The 14060-nt window shown below is 43.8% G+C and overlaps 1 protein-coding gene across 5 annotated transcripts in view; it reads right to left on the reverse strand.

Annotated features, from left to right (window-relative positions):
- LOC122939258 (phosphofructokinase, platelet) overlaps positions 1 to 14060 on the reverse strand; it is a 94280-nt gene that overhangs the window by 56645 nt on the left and 23575 nt on the right. For all 5 annotated transcript variants that reach the window (XM_044295317.1, XM_044295314.1, XM_044295316.1 and 2 more), the window contains exons 3-4: positions 5847 to 5924; positions 1923 to 2112 (exon numbers count right to left, since the gene is read on the reverse strand). In XM_044295317.1, coding sequence (XP_044151252.1) covers positions 1923 to 2112; positions 5847 to 5924 — 268 coding nt within the window. The remainder of the gene's footprint in view (positions 1 to 1922; positions 2113 to 5846; positions 5925 to 14060) is intronic.

Genomic DNA, 14060 nt, shown 5'->3' on the forward strand with positions numbered 1-14060 from the left:
TTTTACCTAAAAAAACCCTCTAAAAATGGCCACTAAAAACATAAAAATGTAGAAAAGTGGCAGCAAAAAGCACCAATATCCACAGCTACAAAGGCCCATCTCAGCCTGCAAGTGAGAAATAACATAAAGTCCATAAATGGGTGAAAATTGCTGCTGGCACAAAGAATACAGGATTTCAAGGAGCGATTTGATGAGTAGAGGTCCCTGATTGCTGACACATAGAACTTCTGTGAAAAATGGCACCTTTTATAGTATTTTTTTTTTCTTCTTGCGATGAGCACCTTATTCCTGCTTTTGCTGTGGAGTGACACACTGCTCCAACTGCTGGTGTGACGATCTGGGGACCCATCGCATACAACAGTCGGTCACCGCTTGTAGTTATATGAGGGACACTAACAGCTCAGCAATATGTGCAGGACTTCCAACTGGCATTTTCATCAGGATAATGCTCGCCCACACCCAGCAAGGGATTCCCAGGAATGTCTCCACCAGATACTTCCTTGGCTGCCGGGTCACCAGATTGCCAATCGAGCATTTATTGGACCAGCTGGGATGCCAACTTCGGCAGCCTACTGGTGTCCAGGATCTACATACCCATCTTGTATCCAGGCTAGAGGCCGTATCTCATCTTGCATCCACGCTAGAAGCCATATCTCATCTTGTATCCAGGATAGAGGTTGTATCTCATCTTGTATCCAGACTTGAGGCCGTATCTCATCTTGTATCCAGGCTAGCAGCTGTATCTCATCTTGTATCCAGGCTAGAGGCCCTATCTCATCTTGTATCCAGGCTAGAGATTGTATCTCATCTTGTATGCAGGCTGGAGACCATATCTCATCTTGTTTCCAGGCTAGAGGCCATATCTCACCTTGTATCTAGGCTAATGGCCATATTCCATCTTGTTTCCAGGCCAGAGGACATATCTTGTATCCAGGCTAGAGGCTGTACAGTATCTCATCTTGTTTCCAGACTAGAGGTTGTATCTTATCTTGTATTCAGGCTAGAGGCCAGATCTCATCTTGTATCCAGGCTAGAGGCCATATCTCATCTTGTCTCCAAACTAGAGGCTGTATCTCATCTTGTATCCAGGCTACAGGCTGTATCTCATCTTGTTTCCAGGCAAGAGGCCGTATCTCATCTTGTATCCAGTCCAGAGGCCACATGTTATCTTGTTTCCAGGCTAGAGGCCATATCTCATCTTGTATCCAGAATAGAGGCCGTATCTCATCTTGTATCCAGACTTGAGGCCATATCTCATCTTGTATCCAGGCTAGAGGCCATATATCATCTTGTATCCAGGCTAGAGGCCATATCTCATCTTGTATCCAGACTAGAGGCCATATATCATCTTGTATCCAGACTAGAGGCTGTATCTCATCTTATATCCAGACTAGAGGCTATATCTCATCTTGTATCCAGACTAGAGGCTGTATCTCATCTTGTATCCAGGATAGAGGCTGTATCTTATCTTGTATCCAGGATAGAGGCCGTATCTAATCTTGTTTCCAGGCTAGAGCCACCCAACAAAGTCCTAGAGCCTCCTTTCTATTGTACAGTTTACCCAATAAACTTCTCCTTTCCCTCTAACATTGTGATCACTTACATGTATCATCATTACATTCACACAGAGAAAGTTTTATTCCAACAACTTCTTCTTGGCGTTTTATGTTTTTTTTTGTCAGTGAGTGTATATATAATATATATCATGCACAGGATGTGCTGTGTGAGTTCACATCTATGTTAGGAATTCTGTTTTTCCATTACGTCATGGAAGCAGAAAAACTTAATGCAAACTTTGAGGGGTCTGCCACATGACAGACACCAACAGCACCAAATGGACACCACTGGCATGGGGTTCATCGCGGTGTCCGTCACTTTACCACATGTTGAGGTACTTTTGCTGTAAAATATGACTGAATTACCATTTTTCACCAATTCCTCCAGAAGTCCGCTCCATTCCTCACGGAAAAGGTTAGCTCCTGTCAAGCTGCCATCTCCACCAATCACACAAAGATTTGTGATCCCACGCTGAATCAGATTGTACGCTGCCTGCAGCCGACCTTCACGGGTACGAAACGCTTTACAACGAGCACTGCCGATGACGGTTCCACCCTGTGATGGAGACAGCAATAATGAATTACTTAAAAGACTACAGAAAGTTACAGAGGAGCTGTCACCTCTCCTGACATATCTGCTCTAGTTACTTCATCCTCCTTGTGATAACAATTCTGCACCATCTACCCTTATGTCCTGTACCCTTCCTTTGGTATTCCTGCTAAAAGTTTGCAATAGAGGTCCAGATGGGTGTTACCAGTGGAGGGTGTGTCCCTGCACAGTCTGACACTGACAGCACTGATTGGATAGTGTCAGACTGTGCAGGAACACCCCCCCCCAAACTGGTGACACCCAGCTAAAATGCTTTATTTCTATGTTGTTGTTTTTTTGCACAAATTGCATTATAATGATATAATAAACATATATAATAAACATATTCTGCAATATTAGAATATATCTTTAAAAATAAAAATCTCACACAAAAGGGTCTCACATAGACACTAGAGCGTAATTGGTTAAACCCGCAGATTTCAGCAGGACTATAAGGGGGCCTCTCAACAATTCCCCAACAGATGATTTTTTGGGGCAAAAGAATCAGCCTCTGTTGGCTGATCCGACCATGCAGGTATATGAAGGTGGGGGGAGGGATAGCAGCAGGCCAACAGTGTATGGGTGTGAGATTGTGAAACAGCTCTTATTGCATGAACACTGTTATTTTGATGTTTGGCCACAAGAGGCCGCTGTTTCCCCACACAGCTAAACAGACTGCTCAGATTTAAATATTCATAGGAGGTGGAGCTGTGTGTCTAGAGGAAGGAAGCGTGTGTCAATCTTAGTTGCAGACTGGAAAAGTGTGTGAGAGAAGAAATCCATTAACATGCAAGTGTGGAATCACCCTTTTGCGAACAGAACTGCAGCCAAGTGAAGCTGATCGTGTCAAGGACCCAGATCCCGTCCAGAAGAAATACAGCTGCCAGGATCGCTGATGAGAGCTGGAGAGGAAAGCAACGGACCCTGCGGTACCGCACGTGTGTTGGATCAGCCTTTGTTCAGTTCGTAGTCATCAGTGGAGACAGGGCAAACTCGGTCGGTAAGACAGAACGTGCACGCACCTCAATATAAGATTGGCGCCTAAATACTAGAGACTGAGATCAGACCTGCCGGTAGTTAGTTAGTGTTGCTGAGTGGCAGGCTACCAAGAATTGCTGCTTGTTTGTCACAAGGACTTATCAGTTAAAGTTCTGGTTCGCTCCGGAGAACAGAGAGCACTTCACCATAATCTCGTTACCCCAGCATGTTTATCGGGAGAGATATCTTAGGCACGTGCCACATTACAGTTTGGGAAAAGGAAGGGGGATAGTACTGTATAGTCTGGTAAGATTGTAAGCTTCTGTGTCGCACCGTGGGCTAGCCTGTATCTCACCCACACACGATTGTTCCTGTTCTTCAGGGTAATAACAGGTATGGCGAGGCAGGGTTAGCTTTGCTCACAGTAGGTAAATTGCGCAAGTGTTTTCTGGCTACCATCGTAGGGCACCGTGCTGTGCGACACAGGGGTCTCAGCCTCCGGGCTGAGTGTATGTAATCTGATTTTATGTTCACTGCATTTGGGAGTGTGTTTGATATCCCGTACCAGTAAAACAAAGTCTGTTCTACAAGAGCTGGTGTCAGAGTTGTTTTCCTTGTTCATGACTTCGCTGTATCCTGGGGAGCCCACCCCGGTACACGACTTACATGGGCATCTTAGAGCTACCTTTAGTTTCAAGAAAAAATTTTTTTTTAACTGGGGAAGGAACAAAACATGGTGCCCTACTTTTCATCTTTTCAGCTGCAGATCCGTCAATTAGTCCTCTTCTGCCATCCAAAATGGCCGCACCACTTCTCAGACTACCTGATGCACACTGTGTACTTGGTAGCTCAAGACACTTCCTGCTTTCCTCTGATTGGCCAGCAGTGAGCAGTGCTGGCCAATCAGATGGCAGGGCTGGACAAGTAGGAAGTGTCTTGGACTACTGATGCACAGTGTGCATCAGGCATTAAGAGAAACGGTGGGGCCATCTTGGACAGCAGGAGAGGAACCCGGTAATTTACAGATCTGCAGCCTAAAAGATAAAAAGGAGGTCACCAGGCAAGTGTTCTGTTCATTCCCTAGTTAATCTGATTTTTTTTTTTTTACTGGATCCTTTTAAATATCATCTGAATACCTGAATCATGATGACCTCTAATGAATATTTGTTGGAGGCTTTTCTTTTTTAGAGACATAATTTATCTGCCATCTACAAGCTGGTGGCTGATTGGCCTATCATGTCTGAGTAAAAGTGAACAGGACAATCAAAGCCATTGCTAAAGCTCCAGGCTGTTGGCTGGGGCCTCCATGGCGACTGTCACTGGAGTCTTACCATGAGATGGTCAAAATTCTTAATGGGGAAACACAGAGGCCATGTGGTGGTCGCAAGACAAAAATTCATCTAGGAGCCATAGCCTTCAACTAGTCCAAGTGATCCACTGCCCAACTGATGTTCCCATCATCAGGGGCCCCGTGAATTTGTGTTACTATCCTGTGTTACTTGTGACAGCTACTAGCTCCAAAAATGGTGATGCTCTGCTTGTTAAACCCAGGGGGAGCGTGACTGCACAGGAGATGAAAGGTGCACACTGTTATTATCTGTGCTGTAAGCCCTGGTTTCCAATATATTCAGCAAAAAATCTTGCACAGACTTTTCACTCATATCTACACTGAAATCCTGCCTCCAAAATTCCCCTGCTCTGTGGAAAATGCACCCTGTCCTGTACAGCTGCTTTGCACAGAGCTTGTGGCCTACACCAACCTGCACAAGATGTTCCTGCCTCGCTGTCACCTCGGCGTCCTCTGCTCCTGGACAACCTTGTTGAGGTGCTGGTCCTCATAGCCTATTACCCCTCAGGAGCAGAGAGATTAAATGTGAGGAGGGCCTTGAAAGGCTACAGGGTCTGAGTGATGTCTCCGGTGTCCATATGCCGCAAAGGTGGGTAGCTAGGGAGGACAGGGATCTTGGGATTCACTGACGGACAAATGTGGTCACGTGCCCCAACATCAGTGGTCGTTTTGAGACCAAGGCATGGGGCCGCTTTGCACAGAGCTTGTGGCCTACACCAACCTGCACAAGATGTTCCTGCCTCACTGTCACCTCGGGGTCCTCATCTCCTGTAGAGCCTTGTTGAGGTGCTGGTCCTCATAGCCTATTACCCCTCAGGAGCAGAGAGATTAAATGTGAGGAGGGTCTTCAACGGCCACAGGATCTGAGTGATGTCTCCGGTGTCCGTATGCTGTAAGGGTGGGTAGCTGGGGGGGGGACAGGGATCTTGGGATCCACTGATGGACAGGTGTGGTCATGTGCCCCAACATCAGTGGCCGTTTTTGGGACCAAGGCACTGTGTACACAGGGACTATCTATACTATGCAAGAGTGCGGCACTGTCCCACAGGGCACAACTAACCAGCTTACAAAAGTACATCAGTACATTAATCAAAGTGCCATTTCCAAAGGTGACCAACCCCTTTAAGCATGACATTGTGTCTATTCAAAAGAATGCATTATATGTGCAATGCAGGACAGGACAGGAAGAGGTGCTCCTGGTAAGTGCTCTTCACTCCAGCCAAGAGGTTCAGAACTTCCTATTAGGATACATGGAAATAAAAACCACCCCTTTTTTCAGAGAATTCCCTAGAATCCTGAAATAATCCAAACTAATATCTACCAGCAAACGTAAGATAAATGAACATAAATGAAATACAAGACTTGTGGCACTTACCACTTGTAAAATGCTGGATACACTTTCCCATGACACTTCAACAATATTGTCTCCGCCATCAACCATTCCTTGATAACCCTTAAAACAAAGAATAAAAAAAAAGAAATTATGTAAAAGAACAGAGAATGTTCAGGAAGATGTCTGAAAATGAACACAAAATCAGCAACTATAATGTTGTTTAGGCTTTGTGCACACGACCGTATTTTTAGTCCGTGTCCGAGCTGCATTTTTTGCGGATCGCACATGGACCCATTCATTTCTATGTGTCAGCGAATAAACAGCCAGCACACGGATGTCATCCATGTGCTGTCCACATCCGTGCGGCCGTGCCGCAAATGATAGAATCAGTTCTATTCTGGTCTGTTTTGCGGACAAGAATATATTTTTTTACAGTGGTTCCTGTGAAAACTGCAGGATGCACACAGACTGCATCCATATTTTGCGTATCCACGATTTGCAGATCGCAAAACGGATACAGTCATGTGCAGGAGGCCTTAATCAAAGGACGCTCCGAACTGGCGATCTCTACTTAGTCTTCAGCTTCTGCTCTAGTGAAATTCTTTATTACATTGCAGTTCTCGGCTGGAAGTAAGAACTAGATTATCAGACTTTCTGGATTATTCTGGATCGGATTAAAGGCATTTTGCTGCATTCTGAAACCTCATAAACATAATATAATGTCTTTATGCCTAAAAGGATTCTCTGGGCTTTAGAAAAAAATCCGTCCACCTTCTGCCCTGTTGTGGGAAGAAAGTTCGGTCAGTACTTACAGGACGGAGTCGAAGAGGCCGCAGCTGGTGTGAGCGCAGCGGAGAAGGCAAAATCGGTGGCCCGACAGAGGGCAGATTTTTTTTTAAAGCCCATAGAAGTCCTCTAAGGCCTCTTGCACTCAAACGTGTGCGCCGCCCGCAATGCACAAAAACCCACCATGGGGCAGCCGCAGCGGATCGCGGACCTATTCACTTTAATGGGTCCGCGATCCGGCCGTTCCGCAAAAAGATAGGACATCTATCTTTTTGCGAAACGGAAGTACGGGACAAAACCCCACGGAAGTACTCCGTAGTGCTTCCGTAGGGTTCCGTTCCGTGCTTCCGTTCCGCACCATTCCGCATCTCCGGATTTGCGGACCCATTGAAGTGAATAGGTCCGCATCCGTGATGCGAAATGCACACGGAACGGTGCCCGTGTATTGCGGATCCGCAATAAGCCTTAAGGACATGCACACCTTTTTTTTTTGTTATTGCATTGGAAAAAAAAATCCAAATTGGTTTTATTTAAAAATGATGCTCCCTTTGTCTTCTAGGCCTGATTCTATTCACACACAAAATGCAAGCCGGTGTGTCCTCTGGTCAGAGAAATGCCTCAAAGGGCTCAATCACACGAACGTGTGCAGCCCGCTGCCATATTGCAGACCACAATTTGTGGTCCACAGCACGGGCACGGGCTTCACACGGTCGTGTGAATGAGCCCAAACTGTCTGTCGGTTCACTCTGTAGCACTTCCCCATAGTGATCAATAGTCTGAATTATGGTCTGCCTAATCAGATTTCGCCTTAAAGGGGTATTCCCTTCTGAGGCATGGATGGCATATCACTAGGATATGAAAAAACAGAACATAATAGCGTCCACATAACACAAATACAAAAGTTATATATAGGCTAATACCTCATTTTGATATAATAAATAACTCTGAGGTTCTTAGAAGATATATTTTGATCAGGAACCTACTCATTTGACACCTGTTACTATACCATTGGGCATCTACATTTAGGAGACCAGAAAATAAATCACCAAAAGAAAAAAGATGAAAAAAATCTTGCATGATATCATAAAGAAATACACATATGTGCATGGCTACATTTAAAGAAAAAAAACACACAACATACCATAAGAGCACTCACATAGTACTGAATACATAGGTGATATATAGACTAATACCTCATTTTCTGAGATTTTTTTTCTCTGCAATAGACACTTGGTGGTGTGGCTGCCTCCAAGTCTGAATGCACTCCTATTACCCCTATCCTATAGGCTGCTTTTGATTAGGTGACGGCGTGACCCATATAGCTGAGTTGGCCCTTTTTCTCAGCTCCACAACTCCCACTGCGAGCCCTGTTCTCTAGATAGGAGCAGGTCCCAGAGGTAGGACCCACACCTATCCAACACTGATAGCATATCCTGGCAATATGTCGTCCATGTCCCAGATGGGCCAACCCCTTTAAATTAACGTTTATAACCACTTAGGAGAACAGAGACAACGGCTACAGACTGAGCCTTCAGATCATGAGGGCTCATGCACACGACCTTTGAATGTTTTGCGGTACGCAAACTGCGGATCCGCAAAACACGGATACTGGCTGTGTGCATTCTGTATTTTATGGAAAGGAATAGCTGGCCCCTAATAGAACAGTCAGTTTCATAGGTACAAATTTGCTGACAGATGCCCTTAAAGGGGTTGTCTTATCTTAGACAATGGGGGCATATCCTAGCGATTGTCTAATAGGTGCGGGTCCCATTGCCTATAGCGAGAACGGAGCTCCGAAAGTGGTGCAAGGTGCACTGCGCATGCGCAGCTGCCCTCCTTTCACTTACAGTCATGTGAAAAAATTAGGACACCCTTTGAAAGCATGTGGTTTTTTGTAACATTTTTAATAAAAGGTTATTTCATCTCCGTTTCAACAATACAGAGAGATTAAAGTAATCCAACTAAACAAAGAAAACTGAAGAAAAGTCTTTTCAAGATCTTCTGTAAATGTCATTCTACAAAAATGCCTATTCTAACTGAGGAAAAAGATAGGACACCCTCACATGTATTCCCTCTTAAATTGGCTCAGATCTCACACAGGTATATCACACCAGGTGCACATAATTAGTAGATCGTTACTCTGCATGTTGAATGAGGCTTGCCCTATTTAAACCTCAGACATTTAGTTTGGTGTGCTCCTGACTGTTGAAGTGAGAGTGAGCACCATGGTGAGAGCAAAAGAGCTGTCAGAGGACTTCAGAAAAAAGATTGTAGCAGCCTATGAGTCTGGGAAGGGATTTAAAAAGATCTCAAAAGATTTTGAAATCAGCCATTCCACTGTCCGGAAGATAGTCTACAAGTGGAGGGCTTTCAAAACAACTGCCAACATGCCCAGGACTGGTCGCCCCAGCAAGTTCACCCCAAGAGCAGACCGCAAGATGCTAAAAGAGGTCTCCAAAAACCCTAAAGTGTCATCTCGAGAACTACAGCAGGCTCTGGCTACTGTTGATGTAGAAGTACATGCCTCTACAATCAGAAAGAGACTGTACAAGTTTAACTTGCATGGGAGGTGTGCAAGGAGGAAACCTTTGCTTTCCAAGAGAAACATCGAGGCCAGACTGACATTTGCCAGAAATAAAGTTGACAAAGACCAGGACTTCTGGAATAATGTTCTTTGGACAGATGAGTCCAAAATTGAATTATTTGGACACAACAGCAGAGGACATGTTTGGCGTAAACCAAACACAGCATTCCAAGAAAAGAACCTCATACCAACTGTGAAGCATGGAGGTGGAAGTGTCATGGTTTGGGGCTGCTTTGCTGCAGCAGGACCTGGTCAGCTCACCATCATAGAATCCACGATGAATTCTACTGTGTATCAGAAGGTGCTTGAAGAACATGTGAGACCATCAGTTAGAAAATTAAAGCTGAAGCGGAACTGGACCATGCAACATGACAATGACCCAAAACATACTAGTAAATCAACCAAAGATTGGCTGAAAAAGAAGAAATGGAGAGTCCTGGAATGGCCAAGTCAAAGTCCAGATTTGAATCCCATTGAGATGCTGTGGGGTGACTTGAAAAGGGCTGTACGTGCAAGAAACCCCTCAAACATCTCACAGCTGAAAAAGTTCTGCATTGAGGAGTGGGGTAAAATTTCCTCAGACCGATGTCGAAGACTGGTAGATGGCTACAAGAACCGTCTCACTGCAGTTATTTCAGCCAAAGGAGGTAACACTCGCTATTAGGGGCAAGGGTGTCCTATCTTTTTCCTCAGTTAGAATAGGCATTTTTGTAGAATGACATTTACAGAAGATCTTGAAAAGACTTTTCTTCAGTTTTCTTTGTTTAGTCGGATTACTTTAATCTCTCTGTATTGTTGAAACGGAGATGAAATAATCTTTTATTAAAAATGTTACAAAAAACCACATGCTTTCAAAGGGTGTCCTAATTTTTTCACATGACTGTATATAGGGCCACTAAAAATAGCCAAGCTATTTCCGTCAGGCCCATAGATGTGAATGGGAGCGGTAGCCGGTCATGCGCAGTGTGTTCCCATTCACTTCTATTGGTAAAGCGCTTGCTGGTGGCTGGACCGGAGTCTTCCACCCACCACTTTGGGGGCTGAATTTAGGAGGTAGGTGCGGGTCCCTATGAAGAAGGTGTGAACAGAGCCAGATGCTACTTGCCCACACACAGTGAGGTATCCGGCGGGCTATTCTGGCAGAGATACAGCCTGTCGGAGTACACCGTATCCGATGCACGCAGCAGTATCAGGCTAGGCCAGATCCGGTGAACTCGGGCAGTCTGTTCCTCTGCCAGTTACCTTACTGGAGGTGTTAAAACTAGTTTAGGATTTATAGTTCGACTACTATACAAATTATATATGCATCGTAGGCAATGATCAAACAATTAAAGGAACCCTGTCACAAGCTTAGATCTGCTTAAAGGGTAACTATCACAAACTTCTGACAAGTCATAGGGTGCTGAGGACCCCACCGATTGCTAAAACAAGGTGGCACAAGCACTTATCGGAGGGCTTTCCTCCTAAGTTTCTGTTGGGCTCTTCTCGACTCTCTGATCAAGCGATGTGCGGATTCATGGAAAGTCTTGCATCATTTACTCTTTTGTATGGTGAAAACAGTGTATAATGCTGAATATAGAAAATGAACAGATGTGTGAACGCAAGCTAATAACTGCATAGTAACGAGATCCTGGATACAGTAACTAAGCTACCGAGTACTCCAACGTCTTATTTTTTTAGTAACAGTAAGCATTTTATAGTTATTGATATCGGTAATTTCGGTATAGATTATTTACTTTTCAGTACTTTCCAGGGACAATATCTTAACCACTGAGGTCACCTCTGCAGCCAACAATTGGTCATATCTCTGTAACAAAACATCATGGCTGGAGGCTAGAATATAGTGATTTGGCAAGGGGATCTGGGAAGCACCACTGGTTTGGTAAGATACTACTCATTTTGTTATTGTATAGCATTCTGTGTTTTTGGTGAAAAAATTTAAAGGGCTAATCCTTTTGTGATATCAAATAGCCATGTAGATATTACCCTGGATTTACCAGGACTTAACTACAGATGACCTAACCTTAGGATAGGTCATCAATATCAGAATGTCGGGGATCAGACACTCCAATCAATCAGCTGTTTCCATGAGCTGCAGAGCCAGAACCAGGCACCGGAACTACATAGCTCTGTCCACTTAAATGGAAGCAGCGCTGCAGTAACTAAGTCCAGCCACTACATAGTGTACACAGCTGGGTAGTTCCAGTGCTGCAGCACGTGAAAACACCTGATCAGTGCTGGGAGTCAGACCCCTGTTGATCAGATATTGATGACCTATCCTAAGGTTAGGTCATCTGTAGTTAAGTCCTGGTAAATCCAGGGTAATATCTACATGGCTATTTGATATCACAAAAGGATTAGCCCTTTAAATTTTTTCACCAAAAACACAGAATGCTATACAATAACAAAATGAGTAGTATCTTACCAAACCAGTGGTGCTTCCCAGATACACATCCCTACAGCATACTTTCCTATTTTAAGCATCCACTGGCAATGCGGGGTCCTTGACATGCCAGGTCAATGGTAGCAATATAAATTCTTGTGCAGGAAGTTCCACTAGTGGCAGTTGCCGCCAGCCTTTAGAGGAAGACTTGCGTGATCAGTCAGAAGTCCAGGAGTGCTCTCCTATTTCAGGAATCTCTAGGACAACCCAAAGCATAAACGTATACTTTACAGCTCCACAACTTTTGAAAAAGACTCTCACTATTCAAACACATTGACTTGTGCAAAGTGGTACTAAATACAGAATACACTGAAACCACTTTGAAAAGACCACCACTTTGAAAAGACTAGCCATTATCCAAATCAGATTTCCTTTGACAGATTTTCAGTTCCACTTACCATCTTCTTTGAGAAACCCACCTCTTTAGAAGGCTACTTTTCAATACATTTATGGGTGATTATCTAAGAGATTTCATGGTATTTTGGCTAAATATTGGCTGTATCTTTTGCCTAAAGCTTCACTTCGGAGCTTGTAGAAAATGGGGAGAATATGATCTGATATAGAATTAGAAGAATTACATTTATTTAGTCTTGAGAAGAGACGTCTAAGGGGGGACATGATTAACCTAATACAAATATATAAATGGACCATACAAAAAATACGGTGAAAAACTCTTATCAAATGCTCTCAAAAGACAAGGGGGCACTGCCTCCGACTGGAGAAGAAAAAGGTCAGTCTCCAAAAGCGTCAAAACGTCTTTCAGGACGTGGTCACAGCAGGAAATTTTAAAAAGGGTTTAGATGAATTCTTAAAAGTAAATGGCATTAATGCTTATGAAAATGTGTAGAACTCTCACTTCCTCTGGGATTTGCGTCCCTACCTATACCTTGGTTGAACTTGATGGACTTATGCCTTTTTTCAACCGTATTAACTATGCAACTATATATATACGTCATCCGATGGGCCATGATGCGGACGACGTATGTTTAGCTTTATAGGTCTAATGTGAGCACCATCCGACACTCCCGCCAATCAGCTGTTTCTATGAGATGTAGTACCAGAACCAGGCACCGGCACTACAAAGCTCTGTCCACTTGAATAAAAGCAGCGTTGCAGTAACCAAGTCCAGCCGCTACACAGTGTACACAGCTGGGTAGTTCTGGTACTACAGCTTGTGAAAACAACTGATTGGTGCTGGGAGTCAGACCCCTGTTGATCAGGTATTGATGACCTCTCCAAAGGATAGGTCATCTATACTTGACTCCTGAAAAAACTTTTAATAGAGGATAAGCATTGGTAGTGTCTAAATTCCATGCACCATGAGAAGACCACCCCCTTAGAAGGCCATTTTTGGGTGGTTATCTCAAAGAGGTTTCAGTGTATTTTGGCTAAATATTGGCTGTATCCTTTGCCTAGAGCTTCACTTCAGTGCTTGTAGAAAATGGGCAAAGTATGATCTGATGTACATCATCCGATGGGCCATGATGCAGATGACGTATATTTACCTTCAAAAGTCTAACACGAGCACCATATTTAGGATCTGAACCACACAAAACAAGTGGAGATCCAAAATTTACTTTTGGCCAAAATTGGCAAGTTCTCAACATTAAAGGGCAAAAGATGAAATGGGTATGCAGTCAAATTTACCATGAAAAGGACAATGTTCTGTTTGGTCCCTCAGGCTGGTTCGGGGAGTATTTAAAAACCTGAAAACCTTTATGGTCTCCAATTACCACTCAGTCTTACTGCTGCATTTTACACTGGTATTTATCAAAACCAGTTTCACTGGTTTTCATCTTCCTGAGCATTTCCCTGGTAACTTTCCAATGAAAACACTGCCTTGATTGTTCCATAAGGGGAATTATTTCCCTGGCAACATCATTAGTATAATGGCTGACGTCCCCACTTGCCAAGGAGACCTGAGTTCATAAATCATACAGCTTATTTATGACCTATAAATTCATTGCCGTCTCTAATGCTCATAAAAAACGCCTGGAAATGTTCAGCTTGTGGCCTGTCTGCTAAACGTTTTACGACAAGCACTGAATCAACAGTCCTGCTATTTATTACCATTATACAGGGAGGACATTGTGCTTGTTGCAGTTTGTTTTGTCCAGGTTACTTTTACTTCGATATTACATTGATTATTTACACTGAATATTACTAGGGGTCAAAGCCCGAGAAAGGGCATTTTACATCTGTGCCATGGTTTCTGGGAAACCACAAGACAATGCCGGACCAGCCATACGATGTACACCAGTGGTGCCCCATTTACTTGTATTGGAATCCGTCATGAAGTCCGTAGTTTTTATAGGAAAAATACCATTGCAAGGTGGACTTTTCTTTCTATGATTGAATCTGCAAAGGAGTCTTCTACGAAGATATAAACATAGCCAAACATAAAGGACCGTTTCGATAGTGGTTAAAGGGGTTTTCCGCGTGA

This window comes from Bufo gargarizans, chromosome 5 (assembly GCF_014858855.1).
Source record: "Bufo gargarizans isolate SCDJY-AF-19 chromosome 5, ASM1485885v1, whole genome shotgun sequence".
NCBI classification, from domain to species: domain Eukaryota; kingdom Metazoa; phylum Chordata; class Amphibia; order Anura; family Bufonidae; genus Bufo; species Bufo gargarizans.